The sequence below is a fragment of the Chelmon rostratus genome, chromosome 6 (assembly GCF_017976325.1).
Source record: "Chelmon rostratus isolate fCheRos1 chromosome 6, fCheRos1.pri, whole genome shotgun sequence".
Classification (NCBI taxonomy): domain Eukaryota; kingdom Metazoa; phylum Chordata; class Actinopteri; order Chaetodontiformes; family Chaetodontidae; genus Chelmon; species Chelmon rostratus.
In genome coordinates, this window is record NC_055663.1 from 26,667,881 (window position 1) to 26,693,152 (window position 25,272).

Sequence of the window (25,272 nt, forward strand, 5' to 3'; positions counted from 1 at the left end):
ACGTGAAGTTCACTGTTTGTTTTAAGTTAACATTCAGTCAAACTCAGTCAAATATTGTTTTCTACTGCATTACAACTCAGTTGTAATCCTTTAAAAGTGACCAATTAACCATTTTATAATTCTTCCCAAGGACTCGTTCACACTTGGACGATGCTGCAGCATCATTTGATGTGCTGTGACGCAGTGCAACAGAGGCAATTACTAACGATTTGTAAATCCACAGGCTTTGTTTGCTAAATCCCATTATCCACATCAGCTCTCACATTCTTTACTGGATTTGTTTTTAATGAGAGTACTGAATTCTGTCGGTGTGTGACTTATTGTTAAACACCCTCATTTTCTGGTCGTGAATTTAGAAAGGCGTGTCAGCAACAAGAGAAGTCATGCCCACCGTGATGAGGAGGGAGATCCTGAAGCTGCAGCTCAGCATAGATGGTAGTGGTTTATTTTTTAAGTTCTCTGGGATTTTAACTTCTTTTATTTCTGTATGTTTGCATACAAAATGGTAAATGGCACAATCTGCATTAATTGTTGCACATAAAGTACACATGCCGTGGCTTACTTCATCTCTGTGAACTCAAAGAATGCAGACTCTACCATCTGCCTCCTGAGGGGGCCTCCAGCTATGTCTACATTCCCGAGGGAATCTCGTCTCTTCATCTTTTGTACTTGTAAACATCACCTGACACAGAGGGGAGCAGGGCTCAAGTGCCTTTAGCAAAGCACATGCCATTTTAGTGACTGCAGAACTACACGATTCAACTCTGTCCCTTTAGAAAGTCAAGCAGGATACAACTGATTAACTTCCTAAACACCTGATGAGATAAGGCTTTAATGATCGCCAGAGGGGAAATTCAGAAATATTATCTGATCTCAAGAGCATTTAGTGGAGGATGAAATTTGATTTTCTGACAAATATAATGTATTTTATTTAATCGACGTGACCTAAAGTCCTGCAACCTTTGTCCAACACACTGTTCCAAACTTCAAGACTACTTGGCACTTTTCTTCGGAAAGTGGCAATACTGAATAAACATTTGCAAGCCAAACCACACCGACTGATGATCGATGGGTTTTGTAAATTTAGGAAGAATGGGACTCTGCAGCCAACTGCGATGGTTTGAGTACAAACTATCTTTGAGCCACAAGAGATCAAGATTCTTGCACACTATATCTGGGCCAGGTCTGGATACAAGTCCACTAAGAATTAGGAAAACAGGGTGCTTTTTGTACCAGGGGGTGGATAATCAACTCTTCAAATATGCGAACAGGCTTGAACCTTACCCCCTCACTTTCCTGAAGATTGCATCGTGTCGCTCTTTTTCGTTGCTGGAGTTGACATCTCGTCTAGTGCTTCGTGAAGGAACCCATCTCTGAACGCTTTGCCCTGGGGTTTTCCCCAGGAACTCGCTATAGGAGCACAGAGAGAGACTGATTACCACAGAATCTAAAAACATCAGGGCTGGACAGAAAAATACACAAATGCCCTTGCAATATGGTTATTATTCAAGCACAAACTGTGATATTTTACAAGTGACACACTCATACTACAAATGTCGCGCTACCTATTGCTACCTCAAATGATGGCAAACTGAAAAATGACTGATATGAAAAGTACGATGCCATTACAAATTCTTCATCCCTTTCTCTGCAAAGCGACACTTCATGTTAAATTTTCTTGACGTTGTACCACCGCGGTCTTCGTTTTTCCTTCTAGGCTGCTCTACTCCGGCAGTGTACCACCACATACTTACAGACTCTGTCTGTGGTTAGCACAACTTTCACAAACCTATTTCAGCAACTTGCACAAGGTGGCTTATCCCAGTTATCAAATACTTCAACATATATTTTTAGACATATTTGGCGAGTGCTTATTGTGGACCCTGTATGTAAATCAAAGTTCTCGTGAATTCAGGACCTCTGATCAACCAAGTTGTCTTATCCACATGTTCAGCAGGGAGGGGAAACTACTAGCAACAGTTACCAATGCCATGGTGCTCATAATTCAATCAGTATACATAGAGTGTGCTGTAAAAAAAATTCAACTGACAAACCTGTTGCCGACAGTCTTGGGATAGTGCTGAGGTGCACCCCTACCACCTCCTCCCCCCGAAGAAGCACTGCAGAGGCAAACGAGAGGAGGGGAACACATTAGGTACATCTAATACTGTGCAAGATGGAATGAGCCTGTATTTTTACCTTGTAGGAAACTGAAGACAAGAGACCTCAACAATTAGAAAACTGATCTGTCCATACAATTAGCCATAAGGATATAAACTGTTTTTATTAACTGAACTACTAACTAAGTGCATCCTTGAACTTTACTGTATTCATGATGACGACTTAAGGCTTTAGTCTGTCATCAGAAAACCAATATTTCACTGATTTAACAAAGTAATTTTAAAGTCGAAACGTAGAAGAAATAATGGCCTGCCCTGTCTGACAGCTTCATAAACAAACAGTACAGGATTCCTTTCATGCGACTGTTATCATCAGTTGTTGGAGAGCCAGCAGTGCCATTATAAGAATGACGATGCACATATTTATAAAGAGCAATGCCAAGTGCAGTACATCTGAAGTGACATGTGCATTATTGCAACACTCAGTGAACCAAGTAGAACAAAACCAAGGACAGTCTACATGTAGCCTTGCACAGATACACGGTTTCACAATTCACAATGTGTCTAATAGTTCTGTGGTATATATATATCAGGTAATTGTTCCCCAAAAACATCCATTATTTAACATAAATTCAGTTTTATGTTGGGTTAACTTTTCCCAGAAAAGTTAAGCATACTTGACTGATCAAAAGATAATTATTAGAGTGATAAAGAATGAAAATCACCATCAGAGAAAACACAATGATTTAAATGGCAAGTTTCAGGTGCAGTGGAAAAGCAGAACGGATTATTCTTCACACTAACTGCACTGCTGCTGCTGTTCATCACAGATGTCATGGTCTACTAATAATCAGATTTTCATAAAAGCTCATGGAACTGAAAGTGAATGCAGTATATTATCTTACAGCTGGGACTGATTATTTGTATAGTCGGGACATCAGCAAGCCTTGTGAAGTTGAATTCAAGGAATTTTGAGAAAAGCTGATGATCAACTCAACCATTTCGCCAACTGCTAAATAACGTGAAAACCGCCACACTAACCTTTACATCCAACATACAGCATATCTCAGAGCATTTGAAGCCTCGATTTAGACATTTTCAAACTTAATCCAGGATGTGAGACAACCTGTTAACAGTGACTCTGTATACTGGGAACTGGCTGTGTGCTTCAACACCAATATACAACCAACAGCACAGAAATCCTCTTAAGGCTCATTATGTCTACCCAACCCCCCTTTATAAAAGGTTTCACAAAGAAAAGTGTCTGACAGCCATTTTGAGCCTTCCCACATCCTGCTTTGTTCTCAAGGCCGGAAGTCCCTGCCCAAAATGCTAGCAGAGGGCTAACCGTGGAAAAAAATAAAAGGATTTCTCTGTTGGCATTTCCTGTTCAGCATTTGGTTTATTACCTGAAACGAGAAGCACCCCCTTCTGCAATCACACTCTCCACTTTGGCGGCTTGACAATGAAGAATACTCAAAAGAATAAGAATAATAGGAAGGGGTGGGGAAAACGGTGCTGAGGAAGAGAAAAGGGAGTGCAATTAGTAACTGCATGGGGGTTGGGGGAAAAACAATACACATTCATAGACTACATCATCAGCTATAAAGGTCTTAACCAGACAGAGCACTGTTAGTTATCCCACACTATCGAAGGACGTCAGTTAGCACAACTTAGCTAGATAAAACAGTTAAGCAGTCATGTCATTGTTATAGGCCTAGCCACTGACGAAAAATCAGACCATTACAGAAACCCCCTTACTGAAGTGAGTAATAAACACGACAGGTTACACACTAATGTTAAAACTGTATTTGCTGAGTATTGACGAGCGTGCTTGATGCAATGACATCACGACATAACGTACAAATCGGTGCTGGTTTTTGCTCTGCTACAACAAAGCAAAGGTGCGTCAGCTAACCGGCTAACGCTAACTAATTAGCTAGCTAGGTTGCTAAATCCATACGTTAGCTCCGTCACGACATCAGGGAGATGTTTACCACGTTCGCCTGCGGTTGTTTTGTACAATCCACGATTTGTTCAATCGAATTTGGAGCATTATGCCAAGAGAAACGTTTGCAGTGACATTGGAATACTATAAGGGCTACTGTCTAATCCGAGATGTTTTGTGTTGATATGCCATTCAGATCGTTAACAGGACTAGCCCGCATTTCTAGCGTTTAGGACGCTAACTAACGTTAACGTCCTAAACGCTAACCATTATGCGGTGAAATGGGGCAGGGCAGCGTGGTTAGCTGCTAATGTTTCCAGTCGGCTGTGCTTGAGTCGCCATCCCATCATGTCTAAGACTTAACATAAGGATTTGAGGCCAGATTTTTTTGTGATCCTGGTCCGAATCCCATGTAATGAAAGACACATCATTTTCTATGATATTTAAACAAGGCATTGTTATGTTTATTTTTTGTAAACAGTAGCAAAGGGAGTAGCTAGGCGACGACGCCATTTTCTACTTGAATGTAAATCAGCTGAGCGATCGGTAAGCTAGGCTATCTGCCGGCTCAGAAGCTAATATGCTATAGTTAGCTTAAGCAAGACGATGTTAGATGTTAGTATTTTAGCTTGCTAGCCATCAGAAGCCATTTTGGATGAGCCGGTGCGATTCTGCAAGGGAGAAAAATCTGCCTTACCTTTACCAAAGCAACTTCAGTTTTAGATTGTTGTGTGACTACCAAATAAGAAATAAGAACAGTTGTAAAAGAAAAGCGGGTTATGCGATGGATATCAGGAGAGCTAAAAGCAGAAAGATGACCGCACAAACACACACATCAATCCCCTACTTCACGCTAGGCTTGTTCGTGTTAGCTAGCTGGTAGCGAGCTCAAAAGCTTGACGGGGACAGAAAAGTCATCAATTTGCATTGGTCACGTATTTTGTTGCCATGTCAATTTTGTCCAATCACAGGAAAGATATGTTATTAAGGCGTTTCCAGTAGCACATATCATCCAATGAGAGGCATAGTGACACAGAAGAGACCGCCTCCTTTAGTTGATTGACACACAATTTAACATCTGCAGTGCAGGAAAAATGTATTGTTTATCTGCTCAAAATAATGTCCATAAAGTTATTAAATTATGACTACAGCAAGTTCACAATCAGTTACAATGTAAAAAAAGACAAAATATTATAAAATGAGTGAACAATAACAACAATAAAGAATTGAGAATGCATAGAAACACATCCTTTCTCACAAGCTTAAGTTGTTTTACGGAAAAATGTACTGTAAGAGTTGCACATAGTTTACATAAATGTGCATTATACACCTTTAAATAATTTAAGTTTAATTCGTTTTTGAAACTTGTTCACACATTTTCTGACTGTCTCATTATTCTATGATTTTATGGGATGCTGTATATCCTACTCAGCAGATTTTTTAGCTGTGAAGGACCAGAAGTTTCAATAAATGTTGCAGTCCTGCATTGTCTTATATAATTTAATAAATTTATTATATTTGGTTATATAACACAGAGACATTTCACTTCACATCTGTGTGGAGAACACACTTTGGCCATTTTATCACATCTGTCAAGCTTCAGTCATTTATTGGATGTCTGGGTTACTTTTTGGGCAGAGATCAGTTCAGAAAGGTGATTGGAGTGGGTCTTTGTAGCATTTGTGGCAAGTTTATATTGTTGTTCAAATCGGTAAGATGACCACTATAGATCCATAATAATAATAATAATAATAATAATAATAATAATAATAATAATAATAATAACAACAATAGTAATAATAATAATAATAATAATAATAATAATGGGGGTTTTGTCATTGGCATCAGTTAATTATACTTGTTCAACAGGCCAAATTTCAGGAATCTTCTGGAAATAAATGTCACTATTGTGAAACAACATAACTTCTATCACAAAAATGACAATAAAAGCTCTTGAAACAAGTGAATATGTCTTGAAATAGTCTAAATATATATTTTCACTTTTTGAATGAGAAAATATTGACTAAATAATAAAAACACATATATTTGCCACATATTCTAAAGGATTTAATGCCATAAAAGGTGCTAAAAAAATTAAGCACAATATTAACCCATAGAAGAGGAAGAGGGCATACTTTAGTAGTCCATCTGAGGGAAGCTCTTTTAGCCTGAAACTCAAACATGAACAAAAGGGACCAACCAGTGGTTTAGTGCCTGGGCATGTTGGCAGAGCCCAGGAGATGAACTGGCACCTTTCCAGCTACCAGTCCAGAATCCGTACTGACTAGCCCTTACTGGACTTGAACCAGCCAAGCCAAGTCGCCATTAACTGAGCTACTGCTGGCTGTTTAATTCTGAGGAATCAATACTTGGCATAAATAATGTGAATTAAGTACGATCAGTTTCAGGGTTCAGGTTGACAGATTCTGCAAGTGACCCTTGAGACACATTTATTTATTGTGTACACAGTCTTTTAAATGGAAGTACAAACACTCATCTTCCTCATGATAGCGGGCTTATGACTTCTGATCGATGCAGCAGTCACCAGGAGGCTTGAACACATGACCCTCTGCACCCTGCCGTGTCTGTGCTGATGTAGCTGCTGGAGAATATCTACAGTCCACTTCCTATCACCGTCCAGTTTTCGAACAGTTACAACTGACTTCATTTTACTTCATCCACAACTGGCAGGTTTGGAGCCGAATCGCTCCAGGCCAAGGGCAAACTGCAGCACATCTGAGAAGGACATGGGTCATGACCTCCTCTTCTCATGCAGCCAGGAAAATAATTGGGGACCTCCATCACCCTAGACACCCTAAAACTCTCACTGGTACTTCCAGCTAATCAACCCTCCACCTCTTCACCTTTCCTGCTGCACTGTTGCCAAGAAAACATCCGTTCCCACAAAAGGAGAAGGAGCAGGAAATAAAATGGCTAATACTTGATATTTAATCCATAAAATTGAACTAAACGAAAGATCTTTGAAGTTTCTTTTCAGCTCCTGGTCACATGTCTCTATGACTGCAGTGTCGTTTTGTAGTGTAATTGCTGGGTTTCATGGAAGCCAAAAGCCACATCAGCTACATTCACCGCTACTCACTGAAAGCAGATGATGGTGCTGTGCTGTAATGTAAGCAAAATATCACCAATCTATAGCAGACTCTATTGCCCACCAAGAGTGTATGCAGGCAACCAACAGTACAGCACATTTCAGCGATTAGTCCACCCCCACCTCTGTTCAAGGTGAAAGGAGATGTTCGAAAAGGGCTGGAGTAACGTTAGGTCGAAAGAAATCCTGCGTTCGTGTTCCCGGTGGGTGTCTAGAAGGATGGAGAGAAAAGCACACACACCAGTGAGATGTAGGAAACGACAAAACACAACTAAGAAAGGTGACAAGTGGGCCAAACAGAGCAAAAGCTAACAATATTTACCACAGGCAGTGACAAGATACAAAGGATGAAGAAAAAAAGTCAAATAAAACAAAACTGGCAGAATAGCGTACTGTAGCATCTATAAAATACAAACACAGTTATTAGTTATTATCTTAGACTAATACTAATGGTACTAATAATAAGATTGTGGGATTTGGTTGAAAGCCCTGTTGAAACTACAGTTAGTAGTACCTTGCTTTTTTTAATGTCAGCAAGGATTTGACTCACCGTCTACAGAAAGCTTCCCAGCAGCAGCATATATAGAGGCAAGTACAGAAAAAAATATAGAGGCCGAGGAAACCTGCAGGGAAAGATGCAGCTGTTCAGCATCCAGTAATCTAGTTGAGGACTGGGATGTTGTGTGAGACAAAAATGAGAATTGTGATTAGATGTAGTTCATGAGACTTTCCACTAGAGGGCAGAACAGGCCCTCCAGATGAGATGAAAGACATCAAAAGGGTTGGTGGACTTGTGCTGCTCTGTCGCCCCGACCTCCATTAGGATGCACTCTCAGTCCGGCTCTCTCCTCAATCCTATTACCTTCCCCTATCATAACCACTGACTTCAAACCCTGCAGACAAAATGAAACACCTGTGTGCCATACCCTTGACAATGCTATCTTGTTGTTCTCTCCACCCTCTTTCTATCTCTCTCTCGTCATTGTTCTCCACACTTCTTCCAGGAAAACTTTCATCTTGCGGGCCTGCAGTTACCCTTCTGATTGCTTTATGAGGATAAAGATCTCTGACCCAATTAGCTGTCTTTATTAAATAACAGTCCACTGGCCCTCATTTAAACCACCAGCCAACCCTCACACCAGCGCCCACCCCTCCTTTTGTGTTTTCACAGTACAAAGTGATTCCAGATTTAATTAACTCAGGACCTCGCTTCCATGTCCAGTACTGATATTTGTGCAGAGTTTGCTGTGTTATGATAACTTGCAGCGGATATGAAACGAAGGTTGGGCTCTAGTCAAGTGAGACTACGTCCACACTTTCAGGCCATCTTCATAAAAATCACAGTCCACACCGAAACACCCGTCAATAGAAAAACTGTTGAATCTCTTTCGTGCAGCAAACCACGCATCTCTGCTGAGTCTCAGCTCTGCATCACCACCCATGCTTTATTTTGATCTAGCTGAACTTATTTAGCTCTTTTCTTTTACGTATTTTTCTGTTTCAGTTGTCAATAGACAGATATGATCAACCAAGGTGAGCAGTGCAGCGGTGCAGCAGGACAGCGGACGTGCACGTGGTTCTGTTCGCATAACAATGTGTGTCTGCATGAGCAGATGGCATGTCAGTGTGGTCATGCATTCGGCCTTTTGCAGATATCTCGGGCATCCATCCATCCATCATCCATCCATCCATGGGTGACATCCCTCTCCCCAGCAATGCTTTCTCTGCACCTTGTGGAGGATCCTGAGGTATTCCAGGCCAGATAAGAGATATAATTCAAATCATGGACATGGAAAATATAAATAGAGCTTTAGTATCAATGGAAGGCGAAACAGACGCTAAGTTAAGCATCGTTTTGAGGCCACAGAGGTGCTCCACATACTGACAGCATAGATAAATATAACAGAAATATGATGCACATGTTTCTGGTGATAATCTTTCCATTGCAGTATTTAAGCAGTATGCGTGAGCATGGCAGCAATCATTATTTCATACCTTGTTCTACTTAAAGAAACATTTGCTGTCATTACAGAAAGGTTCCTGCTGCCATAAATAAAGGCCACCGAATGAGCTGACGATTTACAAGAAAGTGAAATATGCATGTACGATAAAAGCCGATGAATGGGGTTATCTCTTCAGTGTGAACACTGAGTAAAGCTGTCACATACTGAGCGCGTCAAACGCAACTTTTATTTGTGTATTTGTGTTATTTAAAAGGAGCCTTTGAAAGAACCAGGTACTGTCAAAGACCTGCGAGGGTGGCTGGTGCTTAAAAAAACAACCAGCCTGACCTTTTCCAAAGACGCATTTATCGCTCAGTGACAGCCACATGATTTTTTTTTTTTTTTGGCCAGTTTTTGTTGGAAACCAGCTCCAGCGAACAGGAATAAGGAAGATCTGACAGAGAGGAGTGAAAGACAGAGGAGTGAAATACAAGCCTCCCGCATAGTAATACTCTCTGCGCACAGAAAAGTTGTGATGTGTGTTGTAATTCCTTTATCATTTCTTGTAGCTGTACACAAAAATGTCCTCTTAACCCCTTAACGCAGATTGTCGTGAATTTGCATCTTACTGCTTTAATCCACATTGCAGCCGAATCGCGCGTGCATTCCTCTATTGCCGGTTTGTGCATATTCAACACACACCTAGGAACCTTTGTAAGCACTGGTTTCTCGTTGGACCGGTCAAAGTGAAAGAACCCCTTGTTCTAATTGTTGTTACAGTGTAATGGTTGTAAGCCAATTTTGTGTCTGTTTTGATGAAATAAATGAATTTTAAATACACATAAAAGATGTTTTTACTGCATTTAAGCAAAAAAAGTGGACATATACTGTTTGTTTGAACCCTATTCTAGTTGGTGAACCTACCTAAATTTATATCTATTGTATGTGCTACGGAAAAATGAACAGTAAGATGCCAACGACTGAAGCTGGATCACAGCAGTTTAATCATCTTTGCCAAAGTAGCATAACCATTTTGAGACTGACAAGGTCACACTGTGCACATTTCCACATCAGCTGTTTATACCAGGCTCACCTTTAACCCGCCCCTATGTGCATTCATCCCTGACCTTCAGAGAACACAGAAAATATGAATGAAACACTCCTTTGCTCTCCCCTGAGATGTGTGTGACCTTTCTCACACATTTCAGAGTCTCTATTTATCCAGGGGAGGGTTCTCTCAGCGTGCCGCAAGCTGTTTTTTCAGCTCCACGAGCTCTGCCTTTGTACAAAATTCACACCTGAGAGATGCCCAACATGGCCAAGTCTTCTACTGACAGCCAGCGAGCACCAGGACAAGCACAAAAGAAATCACACTAAATCATTTTAACATACTGAAGCAGACGCTGGCGTTGTAGCCTGCTTCTCAGAATCTGTTTTATCAGCCAGGGATGTGTTCACACTTTTTCTTTGCTCCGAATGTTAGACACAGCTTCAAGAACAATTTTCAGGAAGACAGAAATAGACTTACAAACACAACACAGCTGAACAAACACAGGTAAACACAAACATTTAGCTGTAATGAGCACACAGGTAGGCGAAAAAAAGATGTGTAGGCAAATAAAAGGCGAAAGGCAACAATGGACGCAATGTTTGTGTTGTAGCTGTACATCAATCTCCGTTTAATTACACACCACAAAGACAGAAAATATGTTCAGAGTGCAGCAGTCAATCGCACGGTAAACATCAGGTTTCCTCATACAAGTAGAAACGCATTGCAGTGGAAGAGAAAGCAGCAGCTTTAGTGGATCTTGCTGTCAGGAGGGACGGGGTTATAAGGGGAAACTAAGGGAGCTATGGGTAGAAGACAGACGCAGACACAAGGGCGGAGATATGAATTAACAAATTTATTTATCACAAAGAAAACCAAGGAAAACCATAACTCAGGAAACTATGAATAAACACACACTAGGGTAAAAGGGATTACACATAAAACGAGGGCAACATCGGGAAACACTACACACAAACACAAAACACAACGGGGCATGGGTGAGGCAAAGACTGCACTTGAAACTAACATAGAACGCAACCAGGCTTTAGACAAAGACAAGACTTGGAACAAACTTAGGCTGTGGCGTGGGTAAAAAACAAAATTAGAAAACCAAAAACGCTCCTGAGGGAGGAAAACTCAAGGGGCTATGAAAACGGAACTGACCAACTGAAAGAACTAGATATGAAAAACTAACAACTCAAAATACACTCCTAGAAAACGGATGAACAAGAATCTAAATAACAAAAGTAATCCAACAGAAAATGACTCTTAACGAGGAGAACAATTCGGCTATGCTATAAACTAAGAAAAACAGGAACTAGGTTATTAAAGTTACCAACAGAAAAACACTCACGAAAGGACTATGGCATGGAATCTCAAAACAGTAAGGGAAACGCAGACAACACTAAGAACGGTGGAATACTAACATAAAACAAGGCATGGACATGAACAAAGAAACAAACTTACTGGGACTGTGGCATACAAAAGACAAAGACAAACCAATGAGACAATCACATAAATCAAGGCACGGACATTAACAAAGAAAACACAACAAAGAACATATGGCTATGGCTATGGCTATGACTGTGACTATGACTATGACTATGACTATGGCTTTGACTGTGACTGTGACTATGGCTATGACTATGACTATGGCTATGACTGTGACTGTGACTATGACTATGACTATGACTATGACTATGGCTATGGCTATGACTAGGTGACGAAGACAGTGAGGTAGCACAGACAACGACCCGACAAAGACTGGAGGGAAGACACAGACTTATATACACAGGGCAGGAACACTAATGACACACAGGTGACACACATCAGACAATCACAAGGGAGGGAAAACACAGGAAGTACAGTAACCCAAAGACACATAACATGAACCTTCAAAATAAAACAGGATGTGACAAAAACCAGGCAACACACAATGGGAATGAGCACGGGTCATGACACTTGCTGTAATACAAGCGTATGACCTTTTTTTGTGTTGTTTACCAGTGTTGGGCAAGCTACTTTTAAAATGTAATAATTTGCATTTTGCTAGCTAGTTGAATTTGAAAAAAATGTTTGTGCAGTAGTGTTTGCAGTGTGTGTGATCAGATCATGGTGGTTAATGTTGGCCCCAGGAATTTTCGTGCTGGTTTCTGGTTTTATCTATCAGTGAGGTGGCCGTTTGTGGTTTCTCAACCACAGCTGTATTTCACTACACTGCTGCAGAGATTCTGTGCCCTGTGTTGAGTAACTGGCACTCACGTCACATGCAAATTGTAATAATTCAGTAATATTTCAATAATGCATTTTAAAGTTGTTCATACTGATGAACACTGGACACACCTCCATGCTTAGGTTTTCTTTTTCACTGTTTGGGTTCATTGTTATTTGGGACACTCATAAGCTGATGAATATTCATTTGCAATAGCAACTGTAATGTTCCAGAAGGTTAATTTATGGTTACAATGAGTACAGCTCACTCTCTTTGGGGTAAGACGTGCCATTCAGTAGACCTAAACAGCCTGCAAGATGTAATCAGGTTCTGATGATGTGCATGTGTTTCTGTATTTGCAGGTGAGCAAATGTGGTGAAAAGATGTGCAAAAGTAACATCAGTGACGTATTATTAGTGTTAGTAACACGTTATATTACGTTGCCATGTGTTATTTAGTAATGTGTTAACTGCAACACTGAACACTGAAGATCACGGACTGATGCTACGTAACAGTGGAGGGTCTGACGGTGCAGGCTACTTTTTTTTAGCCATGTTAGCTGGATGCTAATATCGGTTGGTCCATCACTTTTGTCCAGGCTGTCTCAACAACTATATGACAGTTTTAAACATTCATTGTCCCCAGAAAATGAAGCCTGACGATTTTGGCGACCCCCCCTGACTTTACCTCTAGCGCCACCATGAGGTTGACAGTTTAGTTTTTTTAGTGAAATGTCTCGACATCTATTGGATTAACACCTGCTGTCATTATTAGGTCAAATTTCTATTTGTCCAGTAATTTGGTTAACCTTTTCCTCAAGCATCTCAATTTTGTTGTTTAAAACCAATTAGCAAATATTAGCATGCTAACTCGCTAAAATAAGATGGTGATCATGCTAAACATGACACCCTCTCACAATCAGCATCGTCATTGTGAGCATGTTGGTATGCTAACATTAGCATTGAGCTCGGAGCACTCCTGTGCCTAAGTAGAGCTGTTAGCATGGTTGCGGAGTCTGGTTTCCCTTTGAGGGCCTTGCTGACTGACATCATGATAGGCAGTTTCAAGATTCAAGCTGGCAACATCCACCCACAAGCCCTCTCATGTGAATCTGAGGTCACCGCCACCACCACCTGCATCTTATTCTCTCTATTGTAGTGCATGTTGATGTGTGATGCAGACTCAGTAATAGTAGATGTAAGAATGGGAATAGGCTGTAGTTGCAAACTTGAAAACAACAGACTGGGTGCAACCCTCTAATCCTTCCCCCATGTCCGCAGAGGCTTTTATAAAAAGTCTGCCATTCCCAGGCTGTCTGCCGAGGTGCTGATAAACTGCGGTACATGTGACCCTCTTCACATGCGAATCAATAATGCACTGTGATATCTTCTTTTTAATCTCCCCAGTCAATTACATTGTACCTGACAGGCTAATCTAAAGGAACGCATCACAGTTTGAGTGGCCCGTGGCAAAGGGTATCACTCTCTGGATAAGAAAGGGCTCTCTGGCTGCTTGAATGAATTAGAGAGCAGAAAAGCAAAAACAACTTCATATCAAATTTCAGACTCTGCAAGAGATGTGAGAGAAATAATTCACTCTTCATGTGAAAATCAATACGAGCTCATGTTTGCAAACTTCCAGTCAATTTCTGCTTCATCACAAGACGGTGATTTGTCTTGGCAGACTTTTCCATAAACTTCTTCTCTAAGTGGAACAATTGATCACTTGTCAGCTACTTGTCAGAGTCAAGAACGAGCCATTAAGGCTTGGACTGAGCGAGAGAGCATTTCCAGGATAAAGTGCAGGAGAATTACTCCGCTACACCCAGACAGAGCAGATGCACAGGTGGGGTTGCGCTTTCTCAGGGGAAATATGCATCATCTGCTACGTTTTTATGAAAAACTCCTCTACAACTTTTTTTTTTTTTTGTTCTGAAAGAAACAATATCTTGTTTGTTTGTGTTTTCCTCTTCGCTGAGTATCTCCCCGTCTTGGGAATGCAGGATTAAAATATTAGCACTTCCTATTCAAACTCTTCCCTCTAGTTCAAAACAAAAATCAATACGAGCTCCATTATGTAAAAATGTTCAAAGAAACCTGGTCCCAAGGGTGGGGCCGCTCTCTATGAGTATTCTGCTGTGTTTAGACTTGAGGATATACGCCCCTCTGATAAAACCAAAGGCTGCGTTTGGATTGAAATTTTAAAGAAGTTCACTTGAAGCTAAAACCTTTTTATTTTTTTCCTTGGTCGAGATGGCTCTCCGCACACAAAAAGAGCGGGATGATTCATTTTTTATCGTTTTATGTTAAGTATTCATGACGCATATGTTTGTGTGGGGATGCTAAAGAATGATTTGTGGCTCCTGGGTGTAATTGGTCCCTGCACACGAATGTTTTTGTACATAGGGAATGTCGCTTTCCATACAGTCGCTGCTGAGGGACTAAAATAGTGTGGTCCCTTGATGCTGGCAGTGGAACATATGGAAAAAGTCTTATTAACAGTGTGGAGCTGATCTCAGAAACAAAGAGTCCAAACTGAAAATCTTTGAGATGCTGTGCCGAGCGCCATTGAATTCACAGGAAGCTTTTTGCTTCAGTGAACAAAATCAAGATTTGTGCTCTTAATTGCTGTGCCTTTAAGATGCTTATATTAAAAACTGAGCCTAAATATGAATACCCTGAATGAACCATAAATCTTCTTTTATCTCTTAACTTGTGTTAAAAAAAAAAGGACAGTAGCAGCACAAAACAGCACTCAAACACACCACCGCTCTGGACCTCCGTAGTAATTTTGCACCATGGCAATTACCACACCCCGTCATTTGTGCCATCAAAACAGTAATGGGCAGCCTAACATAAGAGAGAAAAAGCATCCGTAAATAATTTCTTGCTATGGAGACCACTGAGTGGGAAAGTGGCCTTGCTGCTAATTAAAAAGCCGCCGCTCAGGCCGATCCTCTCCCTCATTAAAGCCTGCTGTCCTCCCAGGCTCGGAGAAGTGTTATGTTCGTGGACCAAGCAAGCATCAAGAGAAGCAACAGTCAGAGGTCGGGGCTGAGAGAAACCAAGGCGGCTTTGCGGAGGATGACATCCAAACCCAAATTAAGTTAATTTGAGGTTCTGCGGCGAGCCTGTCAAGAGCTCACAGTGCCAGGGCTGCGGCAGACATATGGCTAATAGGCAGGACAGCTCTGTTGAAGAAGCACTGTGAGCTGCAGAGTTAGTGTCATACCCGATCTGCGCCTCAGCCCTCTCTCCCCGTCACTGACACTGAACCTGCCTGACATTTCCGGGAAAGAAATTACAGTTCATTTGTGTGAGGTGCATCTGGCTTGCATTCTCGAGGGTTTCTGTAAATGCTCTGATTGACAAATTGCGGCAGTTGTGGGTTGCACATTGCTATGTTTGTGACCATATATTCTCATTAGGAACATAAATTGATGTGTTGAATTTTGGTTGGACAATTGCCGGAGCACAATGGATGAGGCAGACACCAACATGCCATTCTTTGATTTATATTCAAATGAGCCATACACAAGAAATTGGATTTCATGCTATCTCCCGAAGGATTGTTTCTGTTAATAGTTAATATTCCACCGTGTTTAGAGGAGATTCTTCATTCTGCAGCGCCGTCTGAGAAAGGTGCATCAATAATGGCACAGGCGGAAATTAACGTGGACTCAACGTGGACGCCCGCCTTCCTTTTTTGTTTGTGATTTTCGAAACTAACAAATTGCCACCTGCCCCTTTTCAAATTCACACTTGAAAGACATGTTTTTTCCTCATTTCTGATTAGATGGTTCTCAGGATGAAACTTCAAAGTGCTGTAAACAGAGGGGGGACACGGATGACGAATGCTCCACCGAGCTGTCCTGGCCATGTGAACTCAATCTAGTCATGATAAGGTAAATATGGGACAAGCACAATACATTATGATGGTATACTATCATAAATATGGCCTTCATCAGAGCAGAAATGTGAAAGGGCAAAATTTGGACATGATGTTGGAGATGACTTCGATGGATATCAATTGAGCACTTTGGCGGTGAGAGAGTTTCCACAGTTCTTCATTCTAATGGAAACAGCAGTTCCTCATTTAACAGTATGAATAAGATTTGTCCTCAGGAACTCCTGCTGTGAGTCTTTAGTCATTTCATACAGCACCCCCCCCCTTAATGGTTTCTTTTAATAAATGAAATTGAACTATTCTTGGAACTGCCTGGAATAGCCTCAAGGAGCCCTGGAGGTCCTCACAGCTCGTTCGGGGAACCAGTATTTTCTGCAGTTATCGTGTAACCAGAACTTCACGAGCTGGATCACCACAACAGAAGCTGTGCCAGGTGTCCATGAGCAAGAAAAGATGCTGAAAAGACTCGTTCAGTGGTTTTTACACTGTCTGCTTTCAGGTGAAAGTATTGTTTGTTTCAAAGGAAGAGTGTCACCTCTAGCTAAATAATGCAAAATAAGGTTTTATATATTCCTTTCATCTCATGGACCAAATTCAACTTATCTATATGTGTCTTCATCTATACCTAATCTATCAAATGTCATGTTACAACACCCAAAATGTGGGCTACAGAACGCGACAAAACAAGATGTGATTTTAATCCCATATATATGCAGTTTTTGTGACAATCCTGGAGAAAATAGGTGGGGATCAAATCCTATATTGGGGCTTTAATGTGAGCTTATTTGACTGTGGCCACAAGCGTAAATTAATGACAAGCCATCAACAGAAAACAGAAATGTGTGTTTTGAGGTGTAAACAGTGTCTTTACTATTTGTTTTACTAATGTGATAAGACCACTGAAGCAAAATTAGCCAAAAGACTGCAACAGCAGAAGCCTGCATGGCGGCCTGTTGAACTGAGGATGGTTGCATTTAATTAACGTCCTTTAAATTGAATTAAATGTCCTATTTCTTAATTCAGAAACTGCATTTGCTCGCTTTAGATAAGCGACTCTTGACACTGAGCAACAAGTTATGTTGAATTGGATCATTGATGCACCACAAGGTTCACAGACATTGTCACTAGTACTAGTTATCTACTATCCATATTCTAACGACATGTCTACATAGGAGGCGTCTTCGCCGGCGTTTCAGTCCTCTGTCTCACTCATATCTCAGGGAACAGATGCGCTTCCAGTCCAGCCGTCTGCACAGGCTGAGCTATACAAGCACGAACACGACCCGGAGCGTATTTTCTTAAAACTACATTCTGGTTGTGTGTTGGGCTCCGAGTGCTGCCAAAACGTTTGTGACCTGCAACTGAATCCTGTCCCTGAACGCACCCTGTGTAGACACACACAGCACTGAGGCTTCTGCTGCTGCTCTGCTGACATGCTGCTCACGCTACACCTCCCGTGCAGGCATGGCGTGAGACAAACTGGCATCCGCTGCAGCACGTGCTGTTAGTAGCTGAAGCCTTTAAGACTTTAACAGAGTTTAAAACACATTGGTGAGCGTACAAAAACAGGCAGCTGGCTTAAAAATCTACCAGGATGGAAGCGCAGGTAGCTACTTTTATGCATTTCTATCACACCCACAACACTCTCTTCTAAAGTTATTTTTGTTATAGCTGTAATCTCAGCTGCTTTACAACATCTGTGCAGCTCTTATTAGAGAAACCTCCAAACTAGGCCCCTCAGCTTGTGCATGGACGTGATCTTCTGTCGAGCTGGTGACGTCTGAGAGATGAGTTTCATGGCGGCAATAACAGGAATAGTCCACTGAATTCACTGCAAGACTAGTTGGTTTTCAAAGAATTACCACCACTATCTAGGTATATGGAGTAAACCGTAGGATGCAGTGTTGGATAACTTTATGGTCCATGGCTGGATTGTTGTTATTTGCATTATTGCAGATGTGATTTTGAATGAGGTTTTCTTACTTCTGGAGCAGAACCTGTTAGTTCCGGTTCCACCTCGGTTCTCTGGAGTTTGCTTTTAAAAGTCATTATGTGAAATGAACTGAACCTACTGAGCAAAGTGGAGAAACGGATACAAACACAGCACTTTGTCAGAGCAACGCTGGAGAAAGGAGCGAGCATCGTGATTTAAAACAGCCAAGAAGCATCCAAGAATGATTACTGATTTTCATCATCTGCAATAAATAAGTCATCAGGCCGCTCGATGATTGTATTCCATTATGTTGTGTGCGATTTTCTGTTTTCAGGGCACATGTAATGCAAATCAAGTGTCGGCAAACGTTTCTGTGACTTCTGCTTCCATCCTCTCTGTGTTCAGTCCTCGCGGAGGAGAGATGCCCGAGTGGCTTGTACATGGGTGTAATTAAGATGTGAGCGATAAGAAATCTCCCAGAAAGTTTACAAACTGAGGCAACATGAAACGCCAATGTTTAATTTATGTCTATGCCTTTCAACATTTAATGATGTCCTCAGATGTTGTTTGGGGAGAAAAACAGACATATTCCCATGCAAATGAGAAGACAAACACAAACAAATACGCTCGTCTTGTGGATCACCGCGTATCACACAGAACCAGGCGGCCAGATTATGCCAACGTCTGAACAAATATGTCGTTCTCCTCTTTGTTCATCGCCTTTCTGTTTAGTTTGTTGCCTCGTTTGTTTACGGAACGAGTGTTATCCCGCCCATATTGTCAGACAGCGGCCAGTTCGGCGCTCAAACGCGGCCCGTCTTGACTTAGAAAGATGCGTTTTAATTCAAATAAAACAAGACTAACGTGCAATTAATCTCCTGCAACAACGAGGGAAATTAAACGTCTCTATTCAGCATGAAAAAGGTGTGATCACGGGGAAGATTAGCTCAACGGGTACAATGACACACCGTTTGCCGCGGGGGAATCAATGCTGTTAAATCTTGTTGACGATTAGCCTGATTAGGTGATGTCTGATAAGCGAGTGCTGATTTGTTTTTGTGTTTGTTTGCTGGAACACTGCAGAACTTTAAGCTGTGTTAGTACTCAAACAATCTGGGACATTTTTTTCAAACCTGAGCAATTCTAATAAGTGTGTATTATGTGTGTATTTGTGTATTTCTTGGTCTAGTCTAAAGCTTGGAGGTCATTGGTAAACATCTCTCCATTAATACACCCTGTCAACAACAATATATCAATCAATGTTTTCCTGCAGCTCAGCTGTCAGAATGTTTCACCTGCCGACTGATGAACGACTGCAAATGAATGACTTTTTCTGTGTTTTCTATTGTTAGCCGGGCCAGGAAGCCGTTCAGTTCTGTACCCAGAAACCTGGCAGAACAATGGAAGCCAGCGTAATGGATTCCAGAGGGATTTTGAGGAATGAAGTGTTGAATGTTGTAGATCATCACTGGTGAGGCCACCAAGGGCTTGTTATGCTTGTGCTGTATAAATAAAGTTTGAGTTGTTACAGTTCAGTCATTATTTTCTGTCACTCAAAAACAAATACGAGTAAGTCGGGTCTACCTCTCTGCAGCACAGAAAATATGCAACTCTAAAATCTCCATTTTCACTGCTCTTTTACAGTCAGTTAATGCAACTTTTGGCGTCTTAATTAAAAAGTGAAGTATAACTAAGTCTCCCTGAGGTCAGTGGGGTTTGCTCATTTAAAGGCACTCAGTTAGGTGGGTTGTGCATCGTTAAATAATCCCGTGGTCCTGTCTCAAAATCTGGTTTGAAGCTGCACAAATCAATATTTTATATTCCAGTTTTTTTTGTCCTCATGTTGCACTATGGAGCTATGTTTGAACTACCTCTACGTTTGTTCGCCTGACCCTAACCCAGCTCTGCAGCCACCCTCAGCTCTACAGAGCGACAGTGGTCGTTGTTTTGTGCTGCAGATGTTCTGTTTCGGTTTAGTTGCTGCTCTCATTAGCTTGCTTCCATTAACCTTCCAGCTGCTGCCCGACGCAAAGCTTGTGCTTTAATATTGCTTCTCCTGTCGGTCCAGCGCTGTTCTTTACTTTTCCTTTCTGTTTTTTTACTGGGGACATGTCATTCAGCCACACATCAAGTGTTTTATCCTCTCCAAACAAATGAAAAGTAATGTCTTGAAAATGCTCCATATTTTGCCACTCAAATCAGCTGGCAATTAGTTATTGATCTTGGTACATTACATTAGATTAGATAAGACTTTTCTAATCTCACAATTGAGAAATTCACTCATACAGAGGCTCTTCAGAACACACAAGGGGGGTGCAATAGGAAGAACAAGAACAAGGTGCAAATAAGAACAAACAGAGCAAAATAAAAATTACAACTGTAGAACAATAAAGGTGCAAATAAGAACAAATGAGCGATTAACGGTTTGCCCCTTTAGCCTATGACTGAAATTCCTGAGCAGGTGGTCGTCTATCAAGAAATAAACACAGCTGAATTTTGTCGATTGACCTGTCTACAGCTTGGTTTGATTCTCACTAAAGTGACTAAAAACCTGTTACAATAAGTTATATGATGCTGACATGACGCACATTCCCAAATAAAACTGTGCTTAATCAAATGATCATCTGCTGATTATCATTAACACACAGTGAACCTAATGCTGGCACCGGACCATTGGTTGGACATATAATGAAGCTGCCATGTTTTGTGCTCTGTACTTAATGAGAACTTGAGAGGTGATGAGGCACATATAATGCACAAAGGGTAGGTGGGTGGTGCAGGTGGGGCCCATCAGCAGAGTAAAACACTCAGACAGTCCAAGGACAAACAGCCAGCAGACCCTCTGCGCACATTAACGCGACCACCTGAACCATCAATTCCAACACGATAAAGAACAAAGAACAAGCGAAATAAAACTGCAGCTTCTCTGTTTTTCCACATCAGCCAAGCAGCTTGTATCTTGTTTACTGTCGTGCCAGCCTTATCGTCCCCCCGCATTGAAATATGGCGTCTCCATACCATCAACCCAGCCGGGAACAGGGTGGATGAAAGACGGCGTGCACAGACAGATATGAAACTGCACGCGGAGAGTACACTCAATCTGCCGCCGCTGTCAAAAAGCGCATCATGACGGGTGATGAGTTTGAGTCATTACCTCTAAATGCTCGCTGCCATGCGCTGTGATGCATGGAGGCTTAGTGGGCATCCAATCAGTGCTGGCTGCTGTTTGTATTAATAACTTGTTACGATGGGGCATTCCTCGGTTAATGAGACATGGTGCACTATTGTATTTTCTTCTGCTGTTGTGATTAATCATTTGATAGTTAGTTTGGGGAAGGGGGTGTAATCTGTGGCTCTCTTGTTAGAACACCAGGCCAGCGCACTTATCGTACAGCGAAGCACCTCTCCAAATCAAAAACCCTGTCAAAACATTACTGGGCTTTCTGTATCCAACTTGCCACAGCAATATAAACCAACTGTGGGCTGCAACTTATGACTTGAGACGTTTTTCCATATTTCAGCCTGGGAATTAAGCTCCTAAACAACAGTGATTACCTTTGACACCTTTCGTCAACACCCGATTTTCATGGCACTTTTTCCTCAGTCGCGGCAGCTCTCGTGCCCTCCTGCGTCGAGCTGTGTTGCCAACGCAACGTGGCAGCCCCGCAGCAATGTGTGCACGGCATTTTAGAGAGAGACCTCCAGCCTCAAATAAGAGATCACAAACCTGAGTTCCTGCTGAGCCCAGGCATAAGAAATAAGGGGCGGTGTGTTGTGAGAAATGGCAGCAGGAGGTGTGACAAAGCAGACGGAGGTTCTGTCAGCAGCTGGGACTTGAGACAAGCCTCAGTATCACCTTAGTAGGTATAAACATAGGCTTCAGTGGAGATCTGCCTGATGTGCTGTTTCTGGACGAAGTCAGGGTGTCACAGTTCGCACAGAAAAACAGGAGGTAAGCAGAAAAACCTTGAGAGGGAACATGATTTTATTCTGGATCTGCATAGATGACATACCGTCCAATTTTGCAGGATCACCTCAGATGAAAAGTCAACACATATTCATCCAGGAATGAATGAAGAATTCAGCAACCAAATACAGGAAACTGAAATGGCATAAAAAAAAAAATGATTAACTTTATTTTGGCTTATTGAAAAAAAAAAGTTTTGTTTTCGGCACATGAGTTAGAAAAGATTGGATGAACTGTGTAGGTGGGGAGTTTTTCAATGAAACCTGTTATGCAGTAAGTGAGCAAGTGTGTTTATCCACCGACTGCACACGGGTAGAACAACCTCGCTCTCCTGACCTCTGCGGTTCCTTCACAACTCAGTGTCATGTGTGAGGTGTGACATGACGCTGTGTGATATCTCATGTTCGAGCTGCGAGTTGCTTAGAAACTGCCCAGGGAACATGCCGGGGCCCTTTCAGCTTCATGCCAGTTCACACACGCCTCACGTGGGTCAGCACGGGTTAAAAAGCCCGAGACCTGATGAAAACCTTGATTCTGAGAGCTGCACGTTCACTGTGTTTGGTTTCACATCCAAAACATTGCAGCTACAAAGAATATACACCAACAAGTAGATGGAGAAGATGGACGGCCTGATTTCTGTGTTTGCCTTATTCGGAAAACACAGGAAGTGAGATTCTGCTGCATTGAATTCATCATTAGTCTGTCATTCCTAAATCATTAAACTTTCTTGTGTTTGATAAATTAAAGGTTCCCTGCTAGAGCTGCAACAACATGCAAGCGCAGTTCACACCTCTAATCTACAGGTGGTGGCTACACCCTGAGATGTGCTTACAACAGGCAGAGAAGAAGAAGAAGAAGAAGAGGAGGAGGAGGAGGAGGAAGACTGCAAGCTGGTGAACATGTTGTAAACAATCCTGGATTTAAAAGACCAAATGTTTTATGAGGACGGAAATGCATTCATCACATTTGTTAGAGGACACACTGACTGTCAGCATGACTTTTGTTTGTTTAGCTCTCAACAGGGCACCTTTAAGTAATTTAGTTTATAGTCTTCCATAGTTTAAAGTCATTTATCCATAAAGGAGAGAGCCAAAGAGAAATTACAGTGGCTCAGCATAAATTTGCACCAAATTGCTGATGTATAACTTCCAGCACAATTTCCCTCACCTCTTAATTGGATTTTACTTATTTTACACTGCTTCCTGTCACCAACAAACACCACAGGTCATTTATTCATGAGTCTGTCTTTTCATTTCTCATCACTCTCAGCCTTTGACAGCGATCGCAGGGGAGGTTGTTTGGAATAACCGGGTGCATGAGTCTTCTGAGGCTGCTCGAATTTTTAGGTGTATACAAAATGATGCACAAATTGAGTCCAGAGGGAGCAGATGAGGGCCTCTAGTGCCTCCTCGCTGAGAGCTGGACCATAGATTTTGACTGAAAGAAACTGCAGACCATGCCAACCTACACAGCTGCTGTGCAGTTTGATTTGAACAAGAACACAACTTTAGCCACCAAGGTAAAACCCAACAGAGGTCACACACATGGCTGAGAACCACAATATAAATCTCCTCATTTAACAACTTAGGCAGTAAGCGTTTTGCAGGAGCAAACACACTCCTAAGAGAAGTATCCAAAAGTGTTTTCACCATGCAGATGGTGCGTGACTTTCATAAAAGCCTTAACAAATGGAGGGAGTAAATGAAGTGGACAGTTTCCTCCAACCGGAACATCCAGGAGGTTCTACAATCTTGCAGAAAATAGGTTCACATCTAGTTTCACTGGTCCAAGGAAATAATGACACATGAAAAAGTATCCTGCAGCAACTAACTTTGTTGGTGGTCCGACTCAGAGAGCCTGACACCCTATAGACTCAACGTGAGTCAGACAAGCTTCCCTCTCCCTCTGGGTATGTGAATACAAAGGATCCATTGGCATTTGTTTTACAGTAGTTTTCCCCACAGTACACAGAAAACGTTTTAAAAAACGAGACTGATCCATATTTCAGTGAAGCCTCTCAGGTTTTGAAAGATGAAAACAAACGATGGCTTCAGATTCTGCTTTATGTATATATATATACGCATATATATATATGTCTGTGTATATATAGTTTGCATTGTCTGATGTGAACTTTTAAAAAAAAAATCAAATCACACTGAGTCAGGCAGTCTGTTAATTAATCAGGATTTCAATTAACAAAGCGAAAATGTTTGCATTATCTCTGCTGCTTCAGATAAAGCTGGGAAGCAAATTAAATGAGGATCAGCTCTTGGATGTGCATCAGATGGAATGCTAATGACTGACGATCACACAGCCACAAACTGTAGATTGTCAAACGGGTGTGAAGCCAAGAAAAGCAGCAGAGTACAACAACAACACAGATGTCTATTAAAGGATGAATTTGGTTAATTGTAGCCTGGGTCTTTTTTATTCCTCCGCGCCGGCTGTGCCTGAAGGTATTCTGTTCTCAGGTTGTCCGTCCGTCCCATTCTTGCCAGCGCAATATCTCAGTAACGTCTTCATGGAATTTCTTTTAACTTGGCTCACTTGGACTCATGGGACTGATTAAAATTTGCTGATCAAAGGTCAAAGATCAAGGTCGCTGTGATCTCACAAAACAAGTTTTTGGTCATAACTCAAGAATTCATACGCTAATTATGCCAACATTTCACACAGACAGACACAGTCTTATCAGATAAAATGAAGTGATGACGTTTTATATCTAAAAGGTCAAAGGTCAGCTTCACGGCGACCTCATAATGTTCTGCCATTATTCAGCACCATAACTCAGGTACAGAAGGGGAGATTGTGACCGCAGTTCACATTTGGTCAGATACTGAATCGGTGATTGTATTGATCTTCTGTGCTCCCAGGTTAAAGATGTGTGCGAAGCATCCACGGTTTTGCCAGCACGGTAGTTCACCGCAAGCTGATTGGTTCTGCTGAGCTTCAGGTGATTGTTGCTGCACCATGTGATGATGGTCTCTATCAGTCCTCTGTTCTCCTCTGTAAAAATAGTCTCCAAGTGAAGACGGCATGTTTCTCGCTGGAATCATTCACTGGAATCATGCATGTCAATATAGTGA

At 41.6% G+C, this 25,272-nt stretch overlaps 1 protein-coding gene across 1 annotated transcript in view; it reads right to left on the bottom strand.

The window, feature by feature from the left end:
* Positions 1–25,272, bottom strand: part of eif4g2b (eukaryotic translation initiation factor 4, gamma 2b) — a 43,381-nt gene that overhangs the window by 8,832 nt on the left and 9,277 nt on the right. Inside the window, exons 2-4 of the mRNA XM_041938707.1 lie at positions 3,530–3,638; positions 2,055–2,120; positions 1,285–1,410 (exon numbers count right to left, since the gene is read on the bottom strand). Coding sequence (XP_041794641.1) covers positions 1,285–1,410; positions 2,055–2,120; positions 3,530–3,638 — 301 coding nt within the window. The remainder of the gene's footprint in view (positions 1–1,284; positions 1,411–2,054; positions 2,121–3,529; positions 3,639–25,272) is intronic.